The sequence below is a fragment of the Eretmochelys imbricata genome, chromosome 12, assembly GCF_965152235.1.
Source record: "Eretmochelys imbricata isolate rEreImb1 chromosome 12, rEreImb1.hap1, whole genome shotgun sequence".
Classification (NCBI taxonomy): domain Eukaryota; kingdom Metazoa; phylum Chordata; order Testudines; family Cheloniidae; genus Eretmochelys; species Eretmochelys imbricata.
Window position 1 is genome coordinate 8,223,971 of NC_135583.1, and position 23,496 is coordinate 8,247,466.

The following is a 23,496-nucleotide window of genomic DNA, read 5'->3' on the forward strand; positions in this document are numbered from 1 at the left end:
CTCTAGGTTTGACCACCCCAGGTTTTCTTGCACGAGTCAGCTCAGTCAAAGTATTTCAAGCACCAACCAATAAAGAGCGAATCCTCAGCCCTAAGAGCCAACCGGGAAATGGCTGGCAGGGAGAGACAGGCCTTCTGTTGCGTCCCCGGGGTGCCGTTTGGAATTCTCATACACTCTACAATGCCAGCAGAGCACGTATCACGAAGTGCACAGCGTATGCGCCGAACCAAGCATGTCTTGCTAACATTCCCACCCCTCGGTGCTCACTCGCCGTAGGGCATGCGTGTCTGAGTGAGCTGTAGCAACGAGCTGTGGTCAAGCCACATGCAAGCGCTGCATGTTAGATGGTATGTGTATTGCTGTGTCTAGCCATCTCCTTCACTGGGGTCACTTAGGGCTAAATTCTGCTCAGAAGTTTACCCTTCTGGGGCTCCCGTTGGCTTCAGTGAGGTTCGACAGGGTGCATATGTCAGGGGAGAATTGACTATTGACTACTGTTGCTTCTTGACATGATTTTCCAACTCCCCAGTCCCAGTTTCAGAGATGCATCCACTCTTTCTGTGCACCAGGACAAAAGAAACTATTTCCTTCCTGAGATAAATTGCTACACCGCTTTGAGAACTCACCTCAGTTCCTGAAGCTGCGTGCATTTCTCAGTAACCCTCTGGAGAAAGTGAATGTGCTTTGCTTCCAGCCTGCACTGGTTCAACCTGCAGGGTGCAGATACACACAAATGCGATCGATCAACGTCAATGACAATCAACCCAGCTCACGCTTACACAGGGCCTTGCAGCCTGCAGCAATGGCTTTTCTATGCTATATGGCTGGGCTTGAGAGCAGAGCTGCACAAACCCAAGCTCCTCCTTGATGTGCCGTGCCCATTCCAAAGTTTGGTGTAGAGTCAAGAGAACATGGCCCTTCCCCACCTCTGGGTGCCCATAGTTAGAAGTCCCTGCATTCTCCCAGGCACAAGGACTGATTTCTCTGGCCAGAGCATGAAAGATCCTTGTGCTATCCCTTCCATGCACACCCTTGCAAAAGGAAGTGTCAAGCTGGCTTGGGTCTTAATGTATTCAAGGCTTCTACTTATTCAGGGTACAATAGGAAAGCTAGTGAGTTCCTCTATTGGATGATCAGTCAGAGGGAGCAACCTGCAATGAAAAGCACAACCAGATGCACCTCCTCACCTGCTAACCACAGACTCCATCTTCTCCGTTCGACAGGGGAACCCCACGCCCACTTGAAGGAGACCTTTGTCTTTTGATATCCTAGGAGAAGATGGAGATGACAATACATCACAGGCCCAGACCTTGCTGGGTGCATGATACAAATTGTTTCAAATGCCCTGTAGCAAAGGTTACTTTCCACAAGATGGGACAGAGCAGAAGAGCGCAGGCAATCGGAGTTTACTTGTTGAATGACTGGAAACCATCTATGCCTAAGGACTTGATAGCATTTGTCCAAGGCTGGTTTCCAAACACAGGCTTTTATTTTTAGAAAAGGGATTGAAAACAGCAGTGTGACAGATGGTAATTTCCTGCAAGATCCCAGAGAAACCTTATTGAATTAAGTTAAATCTTACTGAATTGAGTTTTTGGGGTCCATTGTACAAAAATGCAATTGTTTATGTGTTCTGTAGGCTTGTATGCAACTTTTCTAGAGATGGGACTAGTGGAAATGCTAGGAACTTCAGAGACCCGTGGATAGACTAACTTTGTCCTGAGTGTGCTACGTCTGAGCTAAGGCTGTTATGAATTTATGACCATGGAAGAGACATCTGGGTCGGGTTTGCCAGAGCCCATGCTGGAATTGGGGTGATCTCAGTTAAGCTTATTAGCATGCACGTAGGCTCTTTTATTGTTTTAATATTTTCTTTGTCATGCTTTTACCCTAAGAATACATTAACTTGCATAGAATCATAGAATATCATGGTTAGAAGGGACCTCAGAAGGTCCTCTAGTCCAACCCCCTGCTCAAAGCAGGACCAATCCCCAATTTTTGCCCCAGATCCCTAAATGGCCCCCTCAGGGATTGAACTCAGAACCCTGGGTTTAGCAGACCAATGCTCAAACCACTGAGCTATCCCTCCATAGGAAGAACTGTAGCTTAACTGAAGGCTAAGGGCGTTGGACTAGATGACCTCCTGAGGTCCCTTCCAACCCTGATATTCTATGATTCTAAGGCCATTATAGTGTTGCTATTAGTTTCTGAAGAGAAAGCAAGCAGGCCTGCTTCGGCTGCCTGCCTTTGCTGGTGAATTCACAGCATAACCAGGGAGCTGTGGAGCCTGGGTAGAAGGGAGAGATGTCTCCACCCAAGCGAGGTGACAGCTGGGGAGCCAGAAGCCTGAGAGCAGGTGTCTTTCCTAGACTGTTGAGGGGGAATTACAGGCCCTGGATCTGTGACAAGCAGCTGTTCAGGCTCCACTTACGTGATCTCTGTAACATTCCCGTGGGGTTGGACGGCCATCTGCAGAAGGCTAGCCACACTTTCATTCCGCACCCATGGCTCTTCAATGCTGCAATTTCAAAACACAGGCAGCTTTGTTTTATTTCATAAGCATCGTTTATCTAAACTACTCCCATCTCGATGCTACGTCCCGTATGTGTCCGTACAGCCCTTGGTTCTCAGCTCACCATACACAGAGGGGCTATCTCAGGGGAGGAAGCACAGTACAAACTGGAAACAAGGGGACGTTAACCTCAATTTTTTCTCTTTTTACCCCCAATATTTCTCCTTTTTTCCCACCAGCTGTAATGAAAAGACAGGATATGCTGTAAGACCTTACTCTCCACCACAGGGTAGAAGATGGCAACAGTAGCAATGCAAAACAGTTTGGGACAGGAAGTAAAGAATTAATTATTCAAATGAAATGTTGCAGGGACAGGTTCTTTTTCCCTTTCCCCCTATGTCAGGAGAAGTGTTTAACAGGTCACTTCACCTTGAATGGTCCCTTGAGACATGCGTTAACTATTTATGCTAAGCAAAATAGTTCCACCTTATGTTGACCTATGACCCCCTGAGTACCGTTCCCAGACCTGAAGAAGAGCTCTGTGTAAGCTCTGAAGTTTGTCTCTTTCACCAACAGAAGCTGGTGCAATAAAAGGTATCACCTCCCCCATCTTCTCTCTCTAATATCCTGGGTACTGCCAGCAGCAGAGCGCCCCCTTACGCCATGCTGGACACAAAGTGTTTGTCAACAGTGGGAAATAGCCCGGAATAACGATTCCACAGTAGAACAGCTATTGTGCTCTAAATTCACAGCCCCGCTTATTTCACAATATCTTCCGTGTGCAGACAAACGTTAAATCACTGCTGACTCAGATGGCAACTAAATCCCAGCCCCTCTGCCTTCCATTCCTAGATGTTATTTTCAGCAGAATTGGATCTTAGCTTATCAGAACCAAAGTGGGTTTGCCACACTGAGCACCAGAACCATTCTGTACCTTATTCGCAGCGTTCCCAGACTTTTCCTCAGTGCCCGCAAGAGATCTTCCACCGCCTTGGTTGTCATGTTGTTGTTTGTTGATCTAGAATCATAGATCATTGCGAAGAAAGGTTTCAAAACATTTAAAACACAAACAAAATATTGTTAGGCAAAGTTCCGTCTATGCCAGATTTCTCAGCAGTATCTAACTCACATGTACGCCGTCAGGTTGGTGCACTTTTGCAGTAGAGAGAACAGCTTTGGCAGGTGTTCTGGTTGAAAGTTGCACTCCGTTAGTCTGAAAGAATGGGGGAGAAAACTGTATTAGATCCTTCTCAGTCATTAGTCCCTTTGATCCAGAAATCGCAGGTATTGAGGGCATCTTCTGAGAAAAGAGGAGGGACATCTGAGTGCTAAAACTCTGTGAAAAAGATTTTTGGTAAAATCTTAAAAGAGTTCTTTGATATGCTATGATGCAGCCTATTATGAGAGTTCTTTCCCTCTACCTTCCACAAAATACTCCTCTGTAATTGAAGCACAGGGATGGATAACTACTGACGATTAAGAGTTAAGAGATGAACAAGGGATCCAGATACATTTAGCAGAGACTGGTGGGATAAAGAATTACAAGAGTTCAGAGCTACAGAGCGAGTGTGTGCAGATTTTTCTCTCTCTCTCATATGAAGGGACTATTATTGCAAGGAAACCAGGAGGAAATACCTGATGGACCAATTTTTAAAAAGGGTAAATGGGATGACCTAGGTAATTATAGGCCTGACATTAATCCCAGGCAAGATAATGGAGCAGCTGATATGGGACTCGATTAATAAAGAATTAAAAGAGGGAAATGTAATTAATGCAAATCAACATGGGGTTTATGGAAAATAGATCCTGTCAAACTAACTTGATATCTTTTTTTGATGAGATTACAAGTTTGGTTGATAAAGGTAATAGTGTTGACATAATATAGACTTCTGTAAGGTGTTTGAATTAGTACTGAATGACATTTTAATTAAAAAACTAGAACAGTATAAAATTAACATGGCACAAATTAAATGGATTAAAAACTGGCTAACTGATAGTTCTCAAAATGAAACTGTAAATGGGGAATCGTCATTGAGTGAGTGTGTTTCCAGTGAGGACTTAGAAGAAACCATAAAATCATCACTGATAAAGTTTGCAGATGACACAAAAATTGGGAGAGTGAAACAAAGAGGATTCAGAGAGACTTAGATCACTTGGTAAACTGTGCACAAGCAAACAATCTGCATCCTAAAATGGCTAAATGTAAATGTATACATCTGGGAAAAAAGAATGTAGGCAACACTTACAGGATGGGGGACTCTATTCTGGGAAGCAGTGACTGAAGAAGATTTGGGTGTCCTGGTGGCTAAGTAGCTGAACATTGGCCACATCATCACACTGGATGCTCAAGAGCTAATGCAATTCTGGGATGCATAAACAAGGAAATCTTGAGTAGGAGTAGTGAGTTTATTTGGCACTGATGTGACCACTGTGGGAATACGGTGTCCAATTCTGGGGGCCACAGTTCAAGAAGAATGTTCATAAATTGGAGAGGGCTCAGAGAAGAGCCATGAGAATGAGTAAAGGATTAGAAAACATGCCATATATTGATAGACCCAAAGAGCACAATCTATTTAGCTTATCAAAGAGAAGGTTTAAGGGGTGACTTGATTACAGTCTATAAGTTTCTACATGGGGAACAAATATTTAATAATGGGCTCTTCAGTCTAGCAGAGAAAGGTGTAACACAACCCAATGGCTGGAAGTTGAAACTATACAAATTCAGGCTGGAAATAAGGCATACATTTTTAATGATGAGAGTAATGAACCATTGGAACAATTTACCAAGGGTCATGGTGGATTCTCCATCACTGACAATTTTTCAAACTAGATTGCATGTTATTCTAAAAGCTCTGCTCTAAGAATTATATGGGGGACGTTCCATGGCTTGTTTTATACAGGAAGTCAGACTAGATTACCATAATGGTTCCTTCTAGCCTTGGAATTAATGAATATGCCATTTGTTACAGATATTATATCATGCAATTCCTTAGGATCTAGAGGGCAAAGATATGCTTTTCATTCTTCTCTCTAAAGAGGGGAAGACTCTAGCTTTTTAAAGGAGATTGAAACACGCACAAAATACTCATACAATTACCCCAAAATCTTCCTTGGTTCATCTTCTCTTGTGAACTTGATGAGTGACGTTGCCTTGGAGCACAAACTGCACAGACAAGACCACACAAGTTTAGGATACTCTGCGCTTTGGACAAGTCTCCAAGGGGCCAGACTTTTAGTTTAGGTGCACAACTGTCTGTGCAAAATATGCCTGCAACTGTGTACCTGATATGTGTTTGCATTTAGCCTGTGTTTGCATGCCACTGTCCGAGGGATTCATTGCATTCAAAGCCTCCAAAATGAAAACTAAACAGCAACTGAACAATAAAGAACTAAAGCAAGAACCTGCTTAGCAGATTTTAACGTTGAGCAGAATCAGTATTGCCCGTGGACTATACTTTTGTCAGGCATGGAAAAGAGAAAAAAACAAACCCAAATTCAGTAAATCAAGGATAATTTTTGGCAGTGTCACACAGAAATTAGTGAGTTCTAAAATGAAAATTCGGATTTTCAGATAGCGGAGGCGGGCTAGTGCCCATCAGAAAATGTATATGCATCTATATTTGCACACACAATGCCCAGATTTGCATACATAAAAAAGGACTTGCACCTACAGAATAAGGTAATTGCACAGTTAACTCTGTCATTTGCATATGCAAACGTTCATTTGCATACACACATTTACATTTTGTAGGAATGGGTGCATGCATGCAAAAAGTTAAGTTGGGTGAAAATGTGGCCCTGGTAGTCAATATATAAACTTTCGGATAATTAGGTGAGAAACAAGAATTAATGACGAGAAACCATACCTGACTTGAACTTCGGTTACATTTCTGCACGTGGAGAAGGTGTTGATTAGATGCAGAACTCCATCCTGAGATATTTTGTTATGGCTGAGGCTACAACAATAGAACATGATGATTCATATAGTATTAGAAATCTCAGTTACAGCTACTGTTATATTTTGATGCAATTTGGTGCTGTCAGCGTAAGGCTATGTCTATACAGCAAATAGACACCCGCGGCTGCCCTGTGCCAGCCAACTTGGGCTCACGAGCTGGAGCCCGAGCTCTGGGAGCCTCCCCCCTCGCAGGGTCCTAGCCCGAGCCCGGAAGGCTATGCAGCAGTGAAACAGCTCCGAAGCCCGAGTCAGCTGGCATGGACCGGTTATGGTTTTTCTTTGCTGTGTAGACATAGCCAAAGAGTCTTGTGCTGACATTTGAGGAGAATGAACATTTGCAAAGGGACACTCAGAGTTTTCAAACCTGTGAGAGACTAAAGGGTCTGTATCCCCTTTAATGCTTGTATGTACCTCCCTTCATGCCTAACATATTGTGGCAAAGTCTCTCCTTCACTGCCTGGGCATAGCTGCACTTACTTACGTGACAGTCTCCTGCCTTTTCCATGCATTCATGGGTTGAGCGGCATCCCTGCCACCTCAAGCTGTATTAGGAGATGGAACTTCCTGCTAGGAAATGCCACTAAAATAGCAGCTCCACCCACTGCAGAAAGCTGCTGAATGAATCGGGGGAGACTGGAGTTCTCTGTTTATCTGTGGAACAGGCACAGCTCAAGCGCCAGCCAGAGACTCCAGCCCGCAGGGGCAGATGCAGCCAAAGCTGCGATCTCTGGACATTCACAGAACTTCCTCCTGTCTTGTGGACTTTCTCTGCCCAGTGCTGACTGGCTGTTTGCTCCAACCCCAATAGACAGAAAAGGGAAGGGAACTGGGAAGGAGGGTGAGCGGAAGAAGGCAGGAGAAAAGAGGGTAAGCGGGACGAGTGTGGAGTGAAAGTGACGGGAAGAGACACTGACTCCCATTGAAACCAGTGGAGAGACTTCATTGGGTTTTTGATCGGATTCTACATGACTCACTCCTGACCTGGAGGGACAGCCAGGAACAGTCCCAGGGGGCAGTCCAATCCCCACAGCCCATTGAATCCTTGGCCTCTCCAATGAGACAGGACAAGGGTGGCCACTAGTCCCACCACATGGTGCTATTTTTTAGGAGGCGAATGTCTCTCCACTCGGCCCCTCCTGTCTTCTGCTGCTTTTGGTGACGAGCTTGAGAGCAGGCGCACCAGTGCTCTGAGTCCCCAAGTTCCCAGGGCGCTTTCTTACTTCAGCAAGCGGGAAACGTGCATTTGGAGCAAGTGATCCAAGAGGCGTCTCAGCCCCTCGTTGCCGAGCTGATTCCCAGAGAGACTGCAAGGGAAGAGAACAAGGTAAAAATCAACCAACCAAATTCACATGTGAAATTCAGGCTAGCGCACTCCCTTGCCGGGGTTCCCAGGTACTTCACAGCCAAACATCGTGGGCCAACACCCTGCCCAGCAGCACATGGTGGAAACTAGAACGTCGGTGTTCCACAAAATACATTACTTAGATTATCTACTAGGAAGTTCCTGTCCTGTCACCCAGGTCTCTGGCTAATGGAGCAGAATAATCTGGTACCCTCTTGACACATTACACAGATTGTCTTCAATGTAAGCACAAGGAGTTTGTTCAGTGTATTAATCTAAAGGCTCACATGGCGGAAAACATTTCTTACAATGCGTAAAACAGGCTGCCGATTTAGAAACAATAATAATACCTAGTTTTTAACCCAGGTTCGCAAAGTTCCTTGGGGTCATCTTGCTCCAACCCTCCACCCACTGGTGACTGGGACTTCTTGAAGCCCAGCTCACATAGGAGACTCCACCCTGGGCCCTGATGGGTGCAACACCAGAGATCCTGATTGGTTGCTTCCTCTATTTAAGGCAGAAGGAGGAACAGGGTTGGAAGTTGTCCCTACAACTGGGCTCCATCCTGCTTTTGCTCCTCATCCAGTGCTACCTGCTTGTGTCTCCTGATCCCGAACACCTGGTTTCCTCATTCGGCCTGATTCCTGGTCTCTGACTTGTGGGTCAAGATCTTGGTTCCTGACCTTCTGGTTCTGAACCCTGGCTAGTGCGGGGACCCTCCTTCCCTTCCCCAACCCCCACTAATCACTAGGCCTGGCTGCCTACAACCCAGCCCTGAGAAGGTATCCCAAGTCCCACACTGCACCTTCTTTCCTCTCCCTCACTACAATGGGCATTTCATGGTATATTCTCGATTGAAGGGACCAAGAGCTGTAGCCATTGGCTAGCCATGTGCAGCTGAACAAATAAAAGCTGAGTTTGTTTACAGTTCTTCTGGGCAACTGGAGCATTGGAAAGCAAAGGGATTTTATACACACGATACTGTCATAGAAAACTACCTCACAAACCTAGCTTCACAGTGAGAACCCTGAGATAACAAAACTATTCAAGTCCTTTTACCAGTCAGGGTCTGATCCATTAACTCAGACCCACTGATTTCGGTAGGCGTTTAGGGTGCTCAGCACCTTGCAGGATTGGGCCGTAAGGGCCGGATCCAAAGCCCAGTGAAGTCAATGGCAGGACGCCCAGTGACTTCAATGAGCAGTGGGTCAGGCTCTAAGACAGTGATGTATATTAGCCCAGAGCAGAAGCCTTGGTGGGATCAGGAGTTCGCAGCGTGGTGCCTGCTGGTGCAATGGTGCCCGCTGGGGCAGTTGTGTGCACCCACAGGACACTGCGCTGCCGAAATGCCGCTGCCAAGCGCAGCCGCCGGAGAACCGCCCGCCGAAATGCCGCTGAGAAGCGTTGCCGTTTCTCGGCTGCATTTCGGCGGTGGGGTGTCTGGCGCCCACCACAGTCTTCTGGGATAGAATCATAGAATCATAGAATATCAGGGTTGGAAGGGACCTCAGGAGGTCATCTAGTCCAACCCCCTGCTCAAAGCAGGACCAATCCACAATTAAATCATCCCAGCCAGGGCTTTGTCAAGCCTGACCTTAAAAACTTCTAAGGAAGGAGATTCCACCACCTCTCTAGGTAACGCATTCCAGTGTTTCACCACCCTCCGAGTGAAAAAGTTTTTCCTAATATCCAACCTAAACCTCCCCCACTGCAACTTGAGACCATTACTCCTTGTCCTGTCCTCTTCTACCACTGAGAATAGTCTAGAACCATCCTCTCTGGAACCACCTCTCAGGTAGCTGAAAGCAGCTATCAAATCCCCCCTCATTCTTCTCTTCTGCAGACTAAACAATCCCAGTTCCCTCAGCCTCTCCTCATAAGTCATGTGTTCCAGACCCCTAATCATTTTTGTTGCCCTTCGCTGGACTCTCTCCAATTTATCCACATCCTTCTTGTAGTGTGGGGCCCAAAACTGGACACAGTACTCCAGATGAGGCCTCACCAATGTCGAATAGAGGGGGACGATCACGTCCCTCAATCTGCTCGTTATGCCCCTACTTATACATCCCAAAATGCTATTGGCCAAGGGCACACTGCTGACTCATATCCAGCTTCTCGTCCACTGTCTCCCCTGGGTCCTTTTCTGCAGAACTGCTGCCTAGCCATTCGGTCCCTAGTCTGTAGCTGTGCATTGTGTTCTTCCGTCCTAAGTGCAGGACCCTGCACTTATCCTTCTTGAACCTCATCAGATTTCTTTTGGCCCAATCCTCCAATTTGTCTAGGTCCCTCTGTATCCTATCCCTGCCCTCCAGCGTATCTACCACTCCTCCTAGTTTAGTATCATCCGCAAATTTGCTGAGAGTGCAATCCACACCATCCTCCAGATCATTTATGAAGATATTGAACAAAACAGGCCCCAGGACCGACCCCTGGGGCACTCCACTTGACACCGGCTGCCAACTAGACATGGAGCCATTGATCACTCCCCGTTGAGCCCGACAATCTAGCCAACTTTCTACCCACCTTATAGTGCATGTGCTATTCCCACAGAAAGGTTGGGGACCACTGGGTGGGATCAAGCTGTCTCCTGGGGATTCTGTGTACCAGGGATCTCCACAGATCCCCACAGATGGAGGGAGTATGGGTTGGACCAGGTGAGTGGGCCCTCCGGGTCTGGGTGAGGCCACGCTGAGAAGGCAGTGCAGGGAAAGCTTGCACGGCTCCTGCCTGTGCCATTCCCGTTCTGAGAATATATTGAGGAGTTCTGTCTCCTGGCTGACTGCCCCAGCACCTTTCACCAGCAATGAACTCGGGCACACTCTCCTACGTTTCCACACACGGCAGACTCCAGCAGTCGCTTTGGGAAAAAAATCCTCACGCAAAATGTCGTTTTTAGGACATCACATCCCACACTGGCTGCTGACCGTTTACTAGTTCTTTACACTTACCCGCCTCTTGCAATGCAAACAACAGACCTAGAACCCAAATGGCCAGCTTCTGCTGGCGGCCACACACACATGCAGTTTAGTTGTGACCCACCGTGACTCTGTTACATAATGGACTCTTACCGGGGGAGGCACCTCTTCTCTAACAGATCAACTCCCCCCAGTAAGCATTATGGGTTCCTTTTACTTCTCTCTTTGTTTATATGCTGTTAGATACTGGATATACACACAGAGTGAGCCTACAAGGCTCATGAGTGTATGAAGACGCCTATCTCTATCCACCCAGCTTTCTCTCACTGGCTCTGTTCACCTTCCTTTTAAGGCCACAGTGGAAATTCAAAGCCCACTTACTCCAGTTCTGCAAGACGGCCACATTGTTCAAGGATTCGGCAGAGTTCCTCAACCTCGTTCTGACCGATGCTGCAGTCAGTTAGCCTGTTTGAAGACAGACGTGTGAGAAACAGCATTTGAAATTGATCCCGAGAAACTGCCTTGCACTGACTTAGCCTCCGCACTGAAAGCTACAAATTCCCAGTCGCTTGCCTGTACAGCAGTCTATGGGCAATGCCTGCATTAATTAACGAGACTGTGTTGCCCTGCCATTGATTGTAAAGATCTTTGCAATGTCCATAAAGCCTCAAGACCTCTGTAATGATTAGTCCCATCTTTCAGGCAAGGAAACAGAGAGGGTAAGACCCACATTTTCAAAGGTGGTCACTGTTGGGTGTCCATTCTGAGACACCTTGAGCCTGGCTTTCAGAGGTACTAAGTACCTGCTGCTCCAATTATTTCACCAGGAGTTACGGGCACTTTTGAACATCACACACAAGGGTTCTTCAAGCTGAGCACCCAGAATGAGAGGCCACTTTTGAAAAATTGGCTACTAACTTGTCCAAGGTCATATGAGTCACTTGCAGAGCTGCAGAGAGAACCCAGGAGTCCTGACTACTAGCCTCCTGCTCCAACTGATAGATTACAAGGTGTTCCAGAAACACCCCCTTCTTCTCATGAGACTGGATCCTGGACTTTTGCACAACATGCACAGATACGTGGTGCTGTCCATGCAAGGAGTGAGAATAATTCTTATTCCCGATGTTAAAAATATCAGTAAGGATTACACAATACCTGGTGCAAATTTTATCCATGCTGTTATTTAGTCAAATGTGGATTCACTCAACATGATTTCAACAAATGCTAACATTTTAAATGCATGCAAAAGAAGCAAACTTATAAATAAATAATGTAAGGCCCGACCTGCAGGATGTTTCTTGGCTTTCTATCCTCCCCGCTAAATGCAAAAAAGCATTTTCGCTTGACCTGTAGCAAACACAAGCAAAACCAGTCATTGCATCCACAGCCACATTCTTCAAAAAGGACAAGGCTCTCAATTCCACTAGTTGGAATTCAATGATGGCTGATTTGTTTGGGAGAGAGGAGGTCTCAGTTCCTTACCTGACTTCTACTTCTCTGATTCGCTCACACAGGTTGAGGGAGTTGGCCAGTAAGAGAGTGCAATTTGGTGAAAACTTGTTATTCCTAATACTGGAAGGACAAAAATAAATCAGTCTTCATCTTCAAGGAAGGTTGGTTCCATACATGTAGGACTTGACGGTCACTTCCACAAACACACACAGACACGAGAGGGCCTGGTTTCCAAAGCTGTAGGCATGAAACTGTGCTTGCCTTTGAACAACTAGATTCTCCACTGCGTCAGCTCCAGTTTTATACTGCTGTAACTTCACTGATGTAAAGCTAGAGTAACACAGTGGTGAATCAGCTCCCTAGTTTGCATGTGTGATTTTTTTTTAGTGCACTTGCAAATCCCTTAGATGGATGAGTGGCCATTTACACCTACACAACTGCAGCAGCTCTGTGCGCAAATGGGTTGCAGATACGCCGACCTATACGCTTGGAAAGTGACTTCTAAGTGACTGATCTCCAATGCTACACCACAAGTCAGTGTCCAAGTTTGGGTCAGAATTCAGGAGTTCATAGCCCTTGTTTCTTCTCTTAGACGTTTTGTGGTAGGCTAACTCAAAAAGGTTCAAAGTTTGTGTTCTTTTTGGATAAGCACCAGGGGCCTGCTCCAAAGCCAATGGAAAGACTCCCAGCGACCTCAATGGGTTTTGGATCAAGCCCCAAAGCTTATCAAATAAGCCAAAATTTATGAGGTCCGGTCTACACTACACAGTTTTGCTGGAGCGTGAAAAAAAATACCCCGCACTCCCCAAACTGTCATAGCTATCCCGACAAAACCCCAACACAAGTCTGCCGACACAAGAGTGTTTCTGTCAGTTTACCTAATATCATTCGGGGAGGTGGTGTACTTATGCTGGGGGAAGAACTTCTTCTGACAGCTTTCATTGTGTCTGCACTGGGGCAGCGTTTCTCAAATACGGCCATTGTGGCTGCATGTGGCCACCAGGGGGTTTTTCTGCGTCCACAACAGCCTCCTGGGTGGAGATTGGGGCGGGGAAGCAGTGGTCCCTCCCTGCAGCGCCCAGCTGTTGCTCCTGGCTGCCTTGGTGTTTGCTGGCACCGACCGCAGGCGATCAGCAGCCTGCACCACACAGCCTCCTGGGGGTTCTGGACAGCACCTCGGCAGACACATGGGGCCAGTGTGCGTGCTCAGCAGGCTTTGGGCTTTAGGCCCTGGGCTCCACCTCTGGGCTTCAGCCCAGGGCGGCGGGGCTTGGGTTTGGAAAAATTTTCAGAGCGGCCACAAGCGAGGGTTGGTGGCCACACTCTTAGGCCACCAAAAAAGTTGTTCTGAGAACCCCTGCACTAGGGGGCTCTGCCAGCATAGCTATATCAGCCAAGGCTTAGTGTAAACATGGCCTGAGTCTGCAATAATGGGGCTGGAAATCATGAAAAAAAGAAGTGTGGAACCTCCAGCACTTTTGCTTCCTGATGTAAATACATGAGAACAATCTTTCTTGTAGCATTTCGGGATTTGGGGATCTGGTGGCAGCCAGAACCAAGAGTGGCAATCATCTCAGTATCTTAAAAGAGGTTTAGTTTGTGTTTGGGTGTGGAAATAGGAGAGGAATTGGGGTGAGTGAGTTTCTGACTATTTCTGGACTTGGTTTGCTTCTTCCTATGTTAATGTAGAATGAGTCAATGATTTATTAATGCTGGTAGGATATACCGCAGCATTACAGCTTTCAAAATGAATATTTCATGACATCCATCAAAACAACCGCCCCAAATTTTACCTCAGTAGCTTCAGACCGTGCAAACTTGGTAGGGACATTAGCAGCCTTTCAATGCTTTGATCACTCAGCGCATTTCTAGATAATCTGCAAAGCAAGGGAGAAAACACATTGCAAGGTTAGAAATGATTTGCAAGTTTCACAGTTAGAGGATATTAAAACATTATATTCCTGTTGAAAAATATACACTAGGCTCAGAAATCCTTGACTTCAAAGGTTTAAGTTTCATTTACTGGAATATGGGAGTTACCCCTTCCAATCAAGAAAAGAACAACAAAGGAAACTGTTTAGAAATGAAAATGGCTGGATAAGTTATAAGAGACCACTAGCTAGATCATTAGTTTTACAAACATCTTTATGGGTTTGATGCAGAGATCACTGGGTCTCTGGCCTGTGCTACACAGGAGGCCAGACTATCTAGAACTAGATCAGAATAGTTCTAAATGACTGTAACCATCTCTGAATCTAGGATAGGTAGGGGAACAGAAGGGTATGCCTGCACTGCATATGTCCTGGGGAATTTACACACAAATCATAGAGTTCCAGGAAGCCAAATTCTGTTCTCAGATATACTGGGGTAAAACCAGAGTAACTCCACTGAGGTCATGTACAGGATATCAGAGGGTAGATACTTGTATATTAATATATGCATGAAATTCACTTGTGGTGCAGAGAGCCAGTTGAAGACCTAACACGGCACTGAGATCATGTGTGTGAGGGTGGGGGGAAGAACCACAGATGGAGAGTCAGACAATTCTTTTCTGCCTTAGGAGGGGATTCCATGCTGAAGGCTGCAATGGGGGTGAGTCATAAGATTTGCATTTACGTGGAGACAGAGGCCCCAAACACTCCACACAACTAGCACTGAGGGCTGAAGGCGATACTCCAGCCCATAGGCTGGAAGAGCAGTTCTGGCAGGAGGAGGGCATTCCACAGTCCTGCTCGGTGACCCTGGGTTGGGAGGATGGATTTCATCACCCCAGGTGCTCCATCTGCACAAAGCCTAGTTACTCCGGGCCAGAACATCAACTGCTGTAAATGGGTATAGCTCCAATGAAGCAAATAGAGTGACGCTGATTCACACCAGCTGGAGATCTGGCCCGTTGGTTTTATACTGGAGGATTTCATTTTCTAGGAGCACAGGACAGCCTGACGTATAGACACACTTACACAATGCTCGGCACTTACTCAAGTTCTGTTAGTCCTGTGCATTTTTCAAGGATCTGGCAGAGCCTGTCCATGTCCTTGGGACTCACGGTGCATTCCCTAAGACTGAAGCAAACAGCATACTCAGGATCCTCAGATTTACCTTCTACAGCAGGGATGACATGGGAAACTCCATCTAGACCTTAAAGCTTCACGTTTCAGGCCGAGCTGCTAGGCTGGGGTTCAAAGCCAATCTCAGCCCTTCTACCTACTGCCTTGCTCACTTCACAAGTGCATTCAGAGTGACGGTTCTGCTGTTCTAAACCTTCTGGGCCAGATCCCCAGGTGGTGTAAATGCGGGTCGCTCAATTGACTTTGGCGGAGCTCTGCTGATTCACAACAGCTGAGCATCTGGCCCCATGTGATCATACCACTTTGTGAAGAGACTTAATGGAGCTGCCTACTTGGCAATAAAAATTCCTTTGGGAATCAGAACTTGTTTTCCCAATGTCAAACGCCTTCTCGGTTCCCTCGAAATAGGGCTGAGTATATTGATCTCTCGCTGCACAGGGCTCCCTTAATGAGAGTTAGGGTTATATAATGAGGGAATGGTGTTGTGAGAAAGCATCTGCTTTTCCCTATAGACGGGCCTTTCCAAGGCCTTCTCCTTAGCTGGCCTTATCCCCTGCTGCCTCACACTCAACAGTCATTTACACCTGTACAAAGTGTGGGTAGAACACTAGTGTGAGTAGAGAATTCTGATTCTCACTTTGGCAGGTATAAATCACTCCATGAGAGCAAAGCAGTGGGGAATCAGGCCCTGTATATCTCAGTGATCATGGGAAACAGCTCCAATCAAGCCAAAACACTTTCTATACAACACGTGATACTGTTTTCTTAGCAGACTAGTCCATTTGAATTATGATTCTGTGTGTGTGTGTACAGGGGAGGAATAGCATAATACCCTATGGGCCAGATCCTCAGTTGGTATTAATTGTCATTGACTTCAGTGGAGCCATGTCAATTTACACCAGCTGAGGATGTGGCTCTATAGACAAGTATTTCAGGCACCCAGATCTCTCTTCATTCCAGTGGTGGAGGAGCTGGGAAGGTGAGGCCCCTAAAGCAAATCATTTAGAAAGATCTCCCCAAGAATGCTCTTAGTTTTGGAACAGCTGTGGGCCCGCTAGGTCCCCACCCTTTCTATCCACCTCTGCCCATGCTCTGAGAGCTGTGACTGGCCAATCAGAGGGGTACAAGGCAGCCCTTTCAATGGGAAGCAGAATCTGGCACCCTATCTCTCTTTAGGATGAGAACAAGGCAGTGCACGGAGAGACCCGCTGAGGAAAAACACTTGGAGATGAAGGACTCCCCAAATGATCGTGACCCACGCATGGCTCTTCTGACATTTCTAAATGGGAAAAGGAGCCAGAATGAAAAGATGCCATACCGAAAGCAATGGTCGTTCTCTAACTGTTGTGGATGAGCCGGGAACTTTCCTGCAGATCTGGTACGGCTGTTCCTGGGGACAGAGGTTTTGATACCATGTCAACTGCACCGAGTGCGAAATGCTGTGTTGTTTATGGGTAGCTGATGGTCCGTGCCTCAGTGCAGTGGCCTCACGCACCAGCCTCCCCATGCCCATTGTGCACAGGAGCGAAGACTCATGCCACCCCACTCCTCCGACATTTAGGATGGCTTACATCCATCCAGCACCGTTAGCCTTTGGTCAGGTGGCTGCCCAGCAGAAAGTGAACTCCCATCCCTATCACCCACTGCGGACCCTGCCACCCCACCCCGCACACTCCTGGCTGCCCACCCCCATCCACACCACCCAGCTGCTCCCTGCCTCCACTATTCCCTGCCAGCATTCAGAGCCAAAAGGACCCCTGATTTTGACACCGCGTGGAAACCACCCTATTGCAACGTGGACATCTAGATACTATGGGGATGGCACACAGGATATGCTTAGACAGACAGGAGGACAGGATCTTTACCTGACACTTTCCCAGAAGATTAAATGAACTGACTGAGCGTTTCCCAGGCTGTAACCAAAAGAGAACACCATGAACACGCAGTCGGGAGAAACGTGCTCACGTTTCATGCACTGCAAACCAAGGTCACGTGTCTCAAGCAGCATCACTGATGGGAAAACACAGCAACAAGAGCCCCGAACGTACCTGATGTCTATTGATTTAATGTGTTCCAGTGCCGATAAGCACTGAGCTAAGCCAAACACAGCACTCAAGGATATCTGATTGCCACTCAGCCTAGAGGAAGAGATGGAATAAAACCATTATTTTCAAAGGATTAAATCCCCATCCTCATTATCATTAATGATTTATACAGTGCCATAAGATACAACAGAAATGGTCCTTGATCTGAGGAACTGGCAGTCTCACTGCAGCCGGGAGCGTGCTTCCCAGCTTGCGAAGACAGACCCTTGCTAGACAGACAAGAAAAACTGACCTGTAGCCAGGGATAGCACACAGGAGGCAGCTCAGGCTAGCCACTTGAGTACAAGCCCAGCTGGACCACTGGCTGTATACTCGGACGGCTACCACAAGCCATCACCCACGCTACCCCTGGCTGCATTGCTATTTTTAGCACATTCAAGCTAGCGTGTGTGTGTCTAGGTGAGCTAAAAAACACACTCGCAGCTGCAGTGTAGGCATACCCTAAGGGCCTGATGCTCTGCCACTTCGCACCGCCTGTCCACATTTCCATTTGTGCAAATGTAACTCAGTCCAAGCGAGTGTTACACAAATTAGGTGTCAAACATGCCTCTCCCCTTGTGTGTGAGTGGAAAATTCCGGTTTGGTGGCATTTTACACCTATTTTGCACAGATTTAAACAACTATCCACAGGGTAAGTCAAGGATGGGAATTAGGCCAAATATTTCAAACAAACTACATAATGACAAGTGATCGCTTACTTTAGGAAACTCACTGCCTTCAGCTCCGGAAGGAGTCCAACTAGCTTCCCGACTCCCTGGTCTCCCAGAGAGTTATTTGACAAACTAGGATTTAAAGGAAGATATTTCTTTTTCATTAAGAAGAAAATAATATGGTCTAGATAATACTTAGTCCTGCCATGAGTGCAGCGGACTGAGCTAGATGATCTCTCAAGCTCCCCTCCAGTCCTGTGATTCTCTGATTTTATAATATTAATGGTCTGTTCCCTTAATATCAGTCCCCAAAGGACAGAACACTGACATCCTCGGATGCAAATCAAAGCAGCAGCTAGCTCATTCAGTCTCCTCCTTGCCTTTTTTGTCAAATAAGTTGACGCACAATGACTTAAGTCAGCCCTACTTTGTAGCGTAGCCCAGGCCTCAGGCCTAAAACCTGGGTGGGGCGCAAGGCCACTGACGGGATCCGGAGCATTGCAACTTTAACTCGAATCTAGTCAAGTTTCCTCCCACTGACTGGAGTAAGTCCACTGAAGTCAACCGAGTTACGCCTGGGTGAGCGAGAGGAGAATCGTGCTCAGAACTGCCTCATCATCTGATGCCTGTTCGGTAGCCTCTGGAATGAGCTGGTGCTTCTCATCCCCAGAGGTCAGACGGCCACATCCATCAGGAGGATCTCAAACTGGCCCTCGTGTTACCAGGTTCAGCAGAGGAACCAAGGTCCCAGACAATGCACGAGTCCATGAATGAGTCCCAGACAATGCATTAATCCCAGACACTGCATGAGTCCATGAATGAATCCCAGACAATGCATGAATCCCAGACACTGCATGAGTCCATGAATGAGTCCCAGACAATGCATGAATCCCAGACAATGCATGAGTCCATGAATGAGTCCCAGACAATGCATGAATCCCAGACAATGCATGAGTCTGTGAATGAGTCCCAGACAATGCATGAATCCCAGACACTGCATGAGTCCATGAATGAGTCCCAGACAATGCAACTTTTCTGTTTTGCAAAACATATGTTGAGGTTTCAAGATCAGTTTTCATTACGATGCTGAAGAACAATGAGACCTTTTGAAATGTTGACCAAAAAAAAAAGAGCGAGCGAGACTCATCCCAGAACAGCTTGGCAGTTAAGGCACTTGCCTAGGGTATGGAAGGCCCATGTTGGAACAGGCTTGCAAACCTGGCTCTCCCATGTCCCAGCCAAGTGCCCTAACCAGCAAGCTAGTCTAGATCTCTCTTGTTCTCTTCCCCCTGCCACCAGAAAACAACTCCATCCTGGGCCTGAATTTCCCTCCAAACAGATGCATTTCCACAAAGCATTTCAGGGTTGACAAAATGACTTTTTGGACGAAAAAAAAAAGTTTTGCCACACTACTGGAGAATAAACCCCCCCCTTTGCCCCTTTCCTGGGCCAGGCAGGAGGCACACTGGCAGGGCAGTTAGCTGGGAAGGTTGCACTGCTTCCATTAACGTTATACCTGTTCTGTGAGTACACAGAAGACTTCAGTCTCCAGGCCACCCATGGAAATATGTATTTCATTAAACAGTAGCAAGGCATCAGTTCCCATCTTCTCTCCTACCAGGAAAGCCGTTTAAATGTGTTGCTATGCTGAATTTGGCCTAGCAGAGGGGGTTGAAATCTCCATTACAACGTACTGCCTCTGATGCAGGCACTGTCCCTCAGGCAACATAATTAAAGGAGTCTCTGTGGTACAGACAGCCATTTCCCTGGAAATATGCAGGCTTCATACCAATGCTCACTTGACTCATTCCTCGGGGCTCTGGCAAGAGGCCTGGGGAAAGTTGCATCAAGCACTGCCCCATATCAGATAAAACGCTCCACTTCCAAGATCAGCACGGAAGCACACCGGATTCAAACTGGCTTTGTACATGCTTTTGACCAAGCAACTTGATTGCTTGAATGCTTCCGGAAAGTGGTCACTAACAGATAGTCTGACCACCCTTGTTGGGTTCAATGCAAGAACCGCTGGGTGAAATCTCTCACCTGTGTTATACAGGAGGTCATGTTAAATTATCAGAACGGTGCTTTCTGGCTGTAAACTCTAGGAATCTCTGAAATCCTACATCTGTGCAAGTCTACAACCACAAAAACAAGAACCACCTCCCACTGCTAGCCAACGGAATGACCCCTTTTGTTCACACGGTAGAGATCTGTGTTTTCATGCTGAAAATCCTAGGTAAGCCGTGTTGACGATCTATACATGAGCACCACACCCTATCGTGAATGTGCAAAAGAGAGGCACATTTTGCCTGCATGCAAATGAACCAACGGAACAATTTGCTCCAGGCATGTGGTGGATTCTCCTTCACTCCACATGTTTCAATCAAGACTGGATGTCTTTCTAATAGAAACGTTCCAGCTCAAACACACGTGAATGGGCTTGATGCGGAGCTTACTGGGCAAAGTTCTCTGCCCCTGTGTTGTGCAGGAGGTTAGAGTAGACCACCACTCTTCTGGCCTTAAAATTATGAATCTCTGAACAACTACCCGGGGCCTATAAATAAGGCCCAACGTTTAAAAATATTTATTATAAACAATAAATCGCAAAAATACAATTTAGCACTAAAAAATAAGAAGACTCACTCGAGCTCTGATACGCCGCTACATTTCTTCAACACAGTGCATAACCTGTCCAGATCGCTGGGGGGGAAACCACTGTCTGTCAGCCTAAGAAAGAAAGCAACCCCCCGCTGAGATAGGCTTAAAAATCATGAGATTTTAACAAATAATAATTTTTAGGTTCTTTTCATTGCCTTCTGGTGTTTGAGCCTTTTGTTTATACTCAGTCACGTTTTCCAGCTTTTCTCTGCAAATATGAGGATTAGAAATGTACTTTTTCATACATCCGGGAGCTGGGGGTTTTAAAGAAACCCATGAAACTAACGATGAAATCATAAGAGTTGGCAATGTTGCCATAACCCAGAGGGTTAAACTGCATCTGACTGAAAGAGCGAGTTGTTCTACAAGAGACTTTCGTAATCAGATTTAAAATGAGCTCTGCTTGGGAAACATTAAGGTAAATCAGCAAGAGCCACACTGAATTCCAACTCAGCCCTCTGAATACAACCCTGCATAGCAGCCCAGCACTGACCAGTGGATATGGCAGGGGGCCAGGTGACTGAGGTGCTATTCTGAGCTGTGTGACCTTGACCAAGTCACACCACAGTTTTGTGCCTCCATTTCTCCATCTGTAAAATGGGGATAATACATGTATGAAAGTTATGGGTAAAAGCGCTATATGGACACTGAGCGTTATCATTTGCTAAGGGATGAGGCTGGCTCTTCTTTATCATTATTTATTTGTATTACAATAGCACATGGAGGTCCTCACTGAAACTGCCCCTGTGAACCCCATTGTTCACATCCCAGTGCATACACATGGTAAGAGATCCTCACTGTCCCAAGGAGCTTTACGTTTAAATAGACAAAGGGTGGGATAAATAAAGGATGATTAGCCTCCTCTTACAGATCATATAATATCAGGGTTGGAAGGGACCTCAGGAGGTCATCTAGTCCAAACCCCTGCTCAAAGCAGGACCAATCCCCAATTTTTGCCCCAGATCCCTAAATGGCCCCCTCAGGAACCAAGGCACAGAAAAACTAAGTGACTTGTCCAAGGTCACACAGGGAGTCTGCGGCAGGGCAGGAATTTGAACCCAGCTATCATGAGTGCTACTTGAGACCTATATCCAGATGCTCATCCTTCCTCTTGACATTCTGCAAGAGATATGAACACACACTGACTTATACAGGTTTATATAGGCTGGATTAAATCCAGACTTGGGTTTGAGTCCAGGATTTTCTTGCAATGCATGTCCCAGAACAAGAGTAACTGACCAGCTCAGCAAAGCAAGTTCCCACCTCTGACCCGCTGGTTGAAATACTAACTACAGGCTGGTTTGGTGAATGAGATCTCATAACTAGACATCAAAGTGGGCTCTGGCAGGACTGCACAAGAACTGACCACAGAGCTGCCACTGCAGTGCATCCTAGACTTTACCCCCACACCAAGATAATAACGATAAACAATGAGACGTGACTTTTCCTTTCAACAGCCTCGTCAATGCTATTCACCATTTGAACTTGCATCAGAAATAGTTTTCTCAGCTGCAGACACCAAAGGTTTCTGAACGCCCATGAAAAGCATCAAGCTACCTTATTTTCCTTGAGACCACAGACTTCTGGCTCTCACCTCCACCTGACTGGTCCCCACTACGAGAGGTATCCCTGTAACAATACACATGATCAGATCTGAACGTGAACTGTTCTCTGAAAAGACAAGGCGAAGAGAAGAACTCCAGGAGTCGTACATAGGTAACCAGTCCACAGGAAGCACTCACCTCCACAAGAAGCCAGCGCAAAAAGCAGGACAAATTAGGGGAAATATACATTCCTTTCCCTTGTTTGTAACGCCACCACGGATTTGCCGCCATGATCTACCTCAAAGAACTTGTCTCTGACCAGCTCATTTCCCTGCACTTGTCTAGCACTAGCCTATTCTTCCTTCCAGTGGTTAACCAAATACTTGTGAGAAGGGCTGTTAGAAATTTTTCCATCCAAACTGGTTTTGGGCAGAAATATGGGTTTTGATTGAACAAAGATTTTTGTGAAAAATGTCGGTCTTGCATGGAGAAATTTCCATTTTTTGGTCAAAAACAGAACACCCCAAAACTGAAATATTTTGATTCTAAAATGCCACTGTGGTGCATTATGGGAGTTGCAGTTCAGGTATCTTTTGTTCCCATTTTTCTCTAGGAGCTGGGCTCTCCAGTTGGACTGTATCTCCCATGATGCAACATGGGCAACTGCCATGATGCACCTGTCTCCCCTCACTAAAAAGGGGAGACCCTGGTGCATCATGGGAGATGTAGTCCAACCAGGAAGCCCAACTTATAGCGAACAGGAGCATAAGGCACCCGAACTACAACTCTCATGAGGCAAATGGCAGCATTTCAGAATCAAAATATTTTGAATTTTTTTTTTTTGCCCAAACTTTCTGAGACCAAACACCTCATTTTCTGACCAGCTTGACTTGTGAGTTATGCATATGATGACCCCAGAATTTACAGTAAGCTGAACTTGGTGCCATTCTATGTGAACATAGCTGTGAATCTGGTTTTGTAACTATTCGACCTGCCCTTCTGTTGTGTAGCACAGCTGTGTGGTGTTAAACAATTGCTACATTGATGACTTTTTATCTTAGCATAGTCTGCTATGCTTGGGGTCCTGTGGGATGAAAAGTGCTGTCGAGATGTAAGACATTATAATCAGGGTGTGGGGAAAGGGAGCGAGAGCAAGTAAACTGGGTAGGATGCTAAGAGAAAGCACCAAGATTTACAGTGAGTTGGGCAGCAGAGGGGAGACACTGTCAGGGTACACAGTGCACCCTAATGATCAACTAAATCATATGTTTGGATTCATTCCAACATGTAAA

The 23,496-nt window shown here is 46.4% G+C and overlaps 1 protein-coding gene across 6 annotated transcripts in view; it reads right to left on the reverse strand.

The window, feature by feature from the left end:
• Positions 1 to 23,496, reverse strand: part of NLRC5 (NLR family CARD domain containing 5) — a 77,865-nt gene that overhangs the window by 21,070 nt on the left and 33,299 nt on the right. For 5 of the 6 annotated variants that reach the window (XR_013347593.1, XR_013347594.1, XM_077830709.1 and 2 more), the window contains exons 16-34: positions 22,218 to 22,289; positions 20,646 to 20,729; positions 18,051 to 18,134; positions 17,296 to 17,385; positions 17,113 to 17,160; positions 16,566 to 16,637; positions 15,158 to 15,241; positions 13,973 to 14,056; positions 12,210 to 12,299; positions 12,012 to 12,074; positions 11,109 to 11,192; positions 7,691 to 7,774; positions 6,379 to 6,468; positions 5,610 to 5,675; positions 3,642 to 3,725; positions 3,447 to 3,530; positions 2,432 to 2,518; positions 1,188 to 1,268; positions 627 to 710 (exon numbers count right to left, since the gene is read on the reverse strand). Coding sequence is in view for 4 of the 6 variants with exons in the window: in XM_077830709.1 (XP_077686835.1) it covers positions 627 to 710; positions 1,188 to 1,268; positions 2,432 to 2,518; positions 3,447 to 3,530; positions 3,642 to 3,725; positions 5,610 to 5,675; positions 6,379 to 6,468; positions 7,691 to 7,774; positions 11,109 to 11,192; positions 12,012 to 12,074; positions 12,210 to 12,299; positions 13,973 to 14,056; positions 15,158 to 15,241; positions 16,566 to 16,637; positions 17,113 to 17,160; positions 17,296 to 17,385; positions 18,051 to 18,134; positions 20,646 to 20,729; positions 22,218 to 22,289 (1,515 nt within the window). In the remaining 2 variants the exon portion in view is untranslated. The remainder of the gene's footprint in view (positions 1 to 626; positions 711 to 1,187; positions 1,269 to 2,431; positions 2,519 to 3,446; positions 3,531 to 3,641; positions 3,726 to 5,609; positions 5,676 to 6,378; positions 6,469 to 7,690; positions 7,775 to 11,108; positions 11,193 to 12,011; positions 12,075 to 12,209; positions 12,300 to 13,972; positions 14,057 to 15,157; positions 15,242 to 16,565; positions 16,638 to 17,112; positions 17,161 to 17,295; positions 17,386 to 18,050; positions 18,135 to 20,645; positions 20,730 to 22,217; positions 22,290 to 23,496) is intronic. The other variant, XM_077830708.1, reaches the window with a different exon arrangement.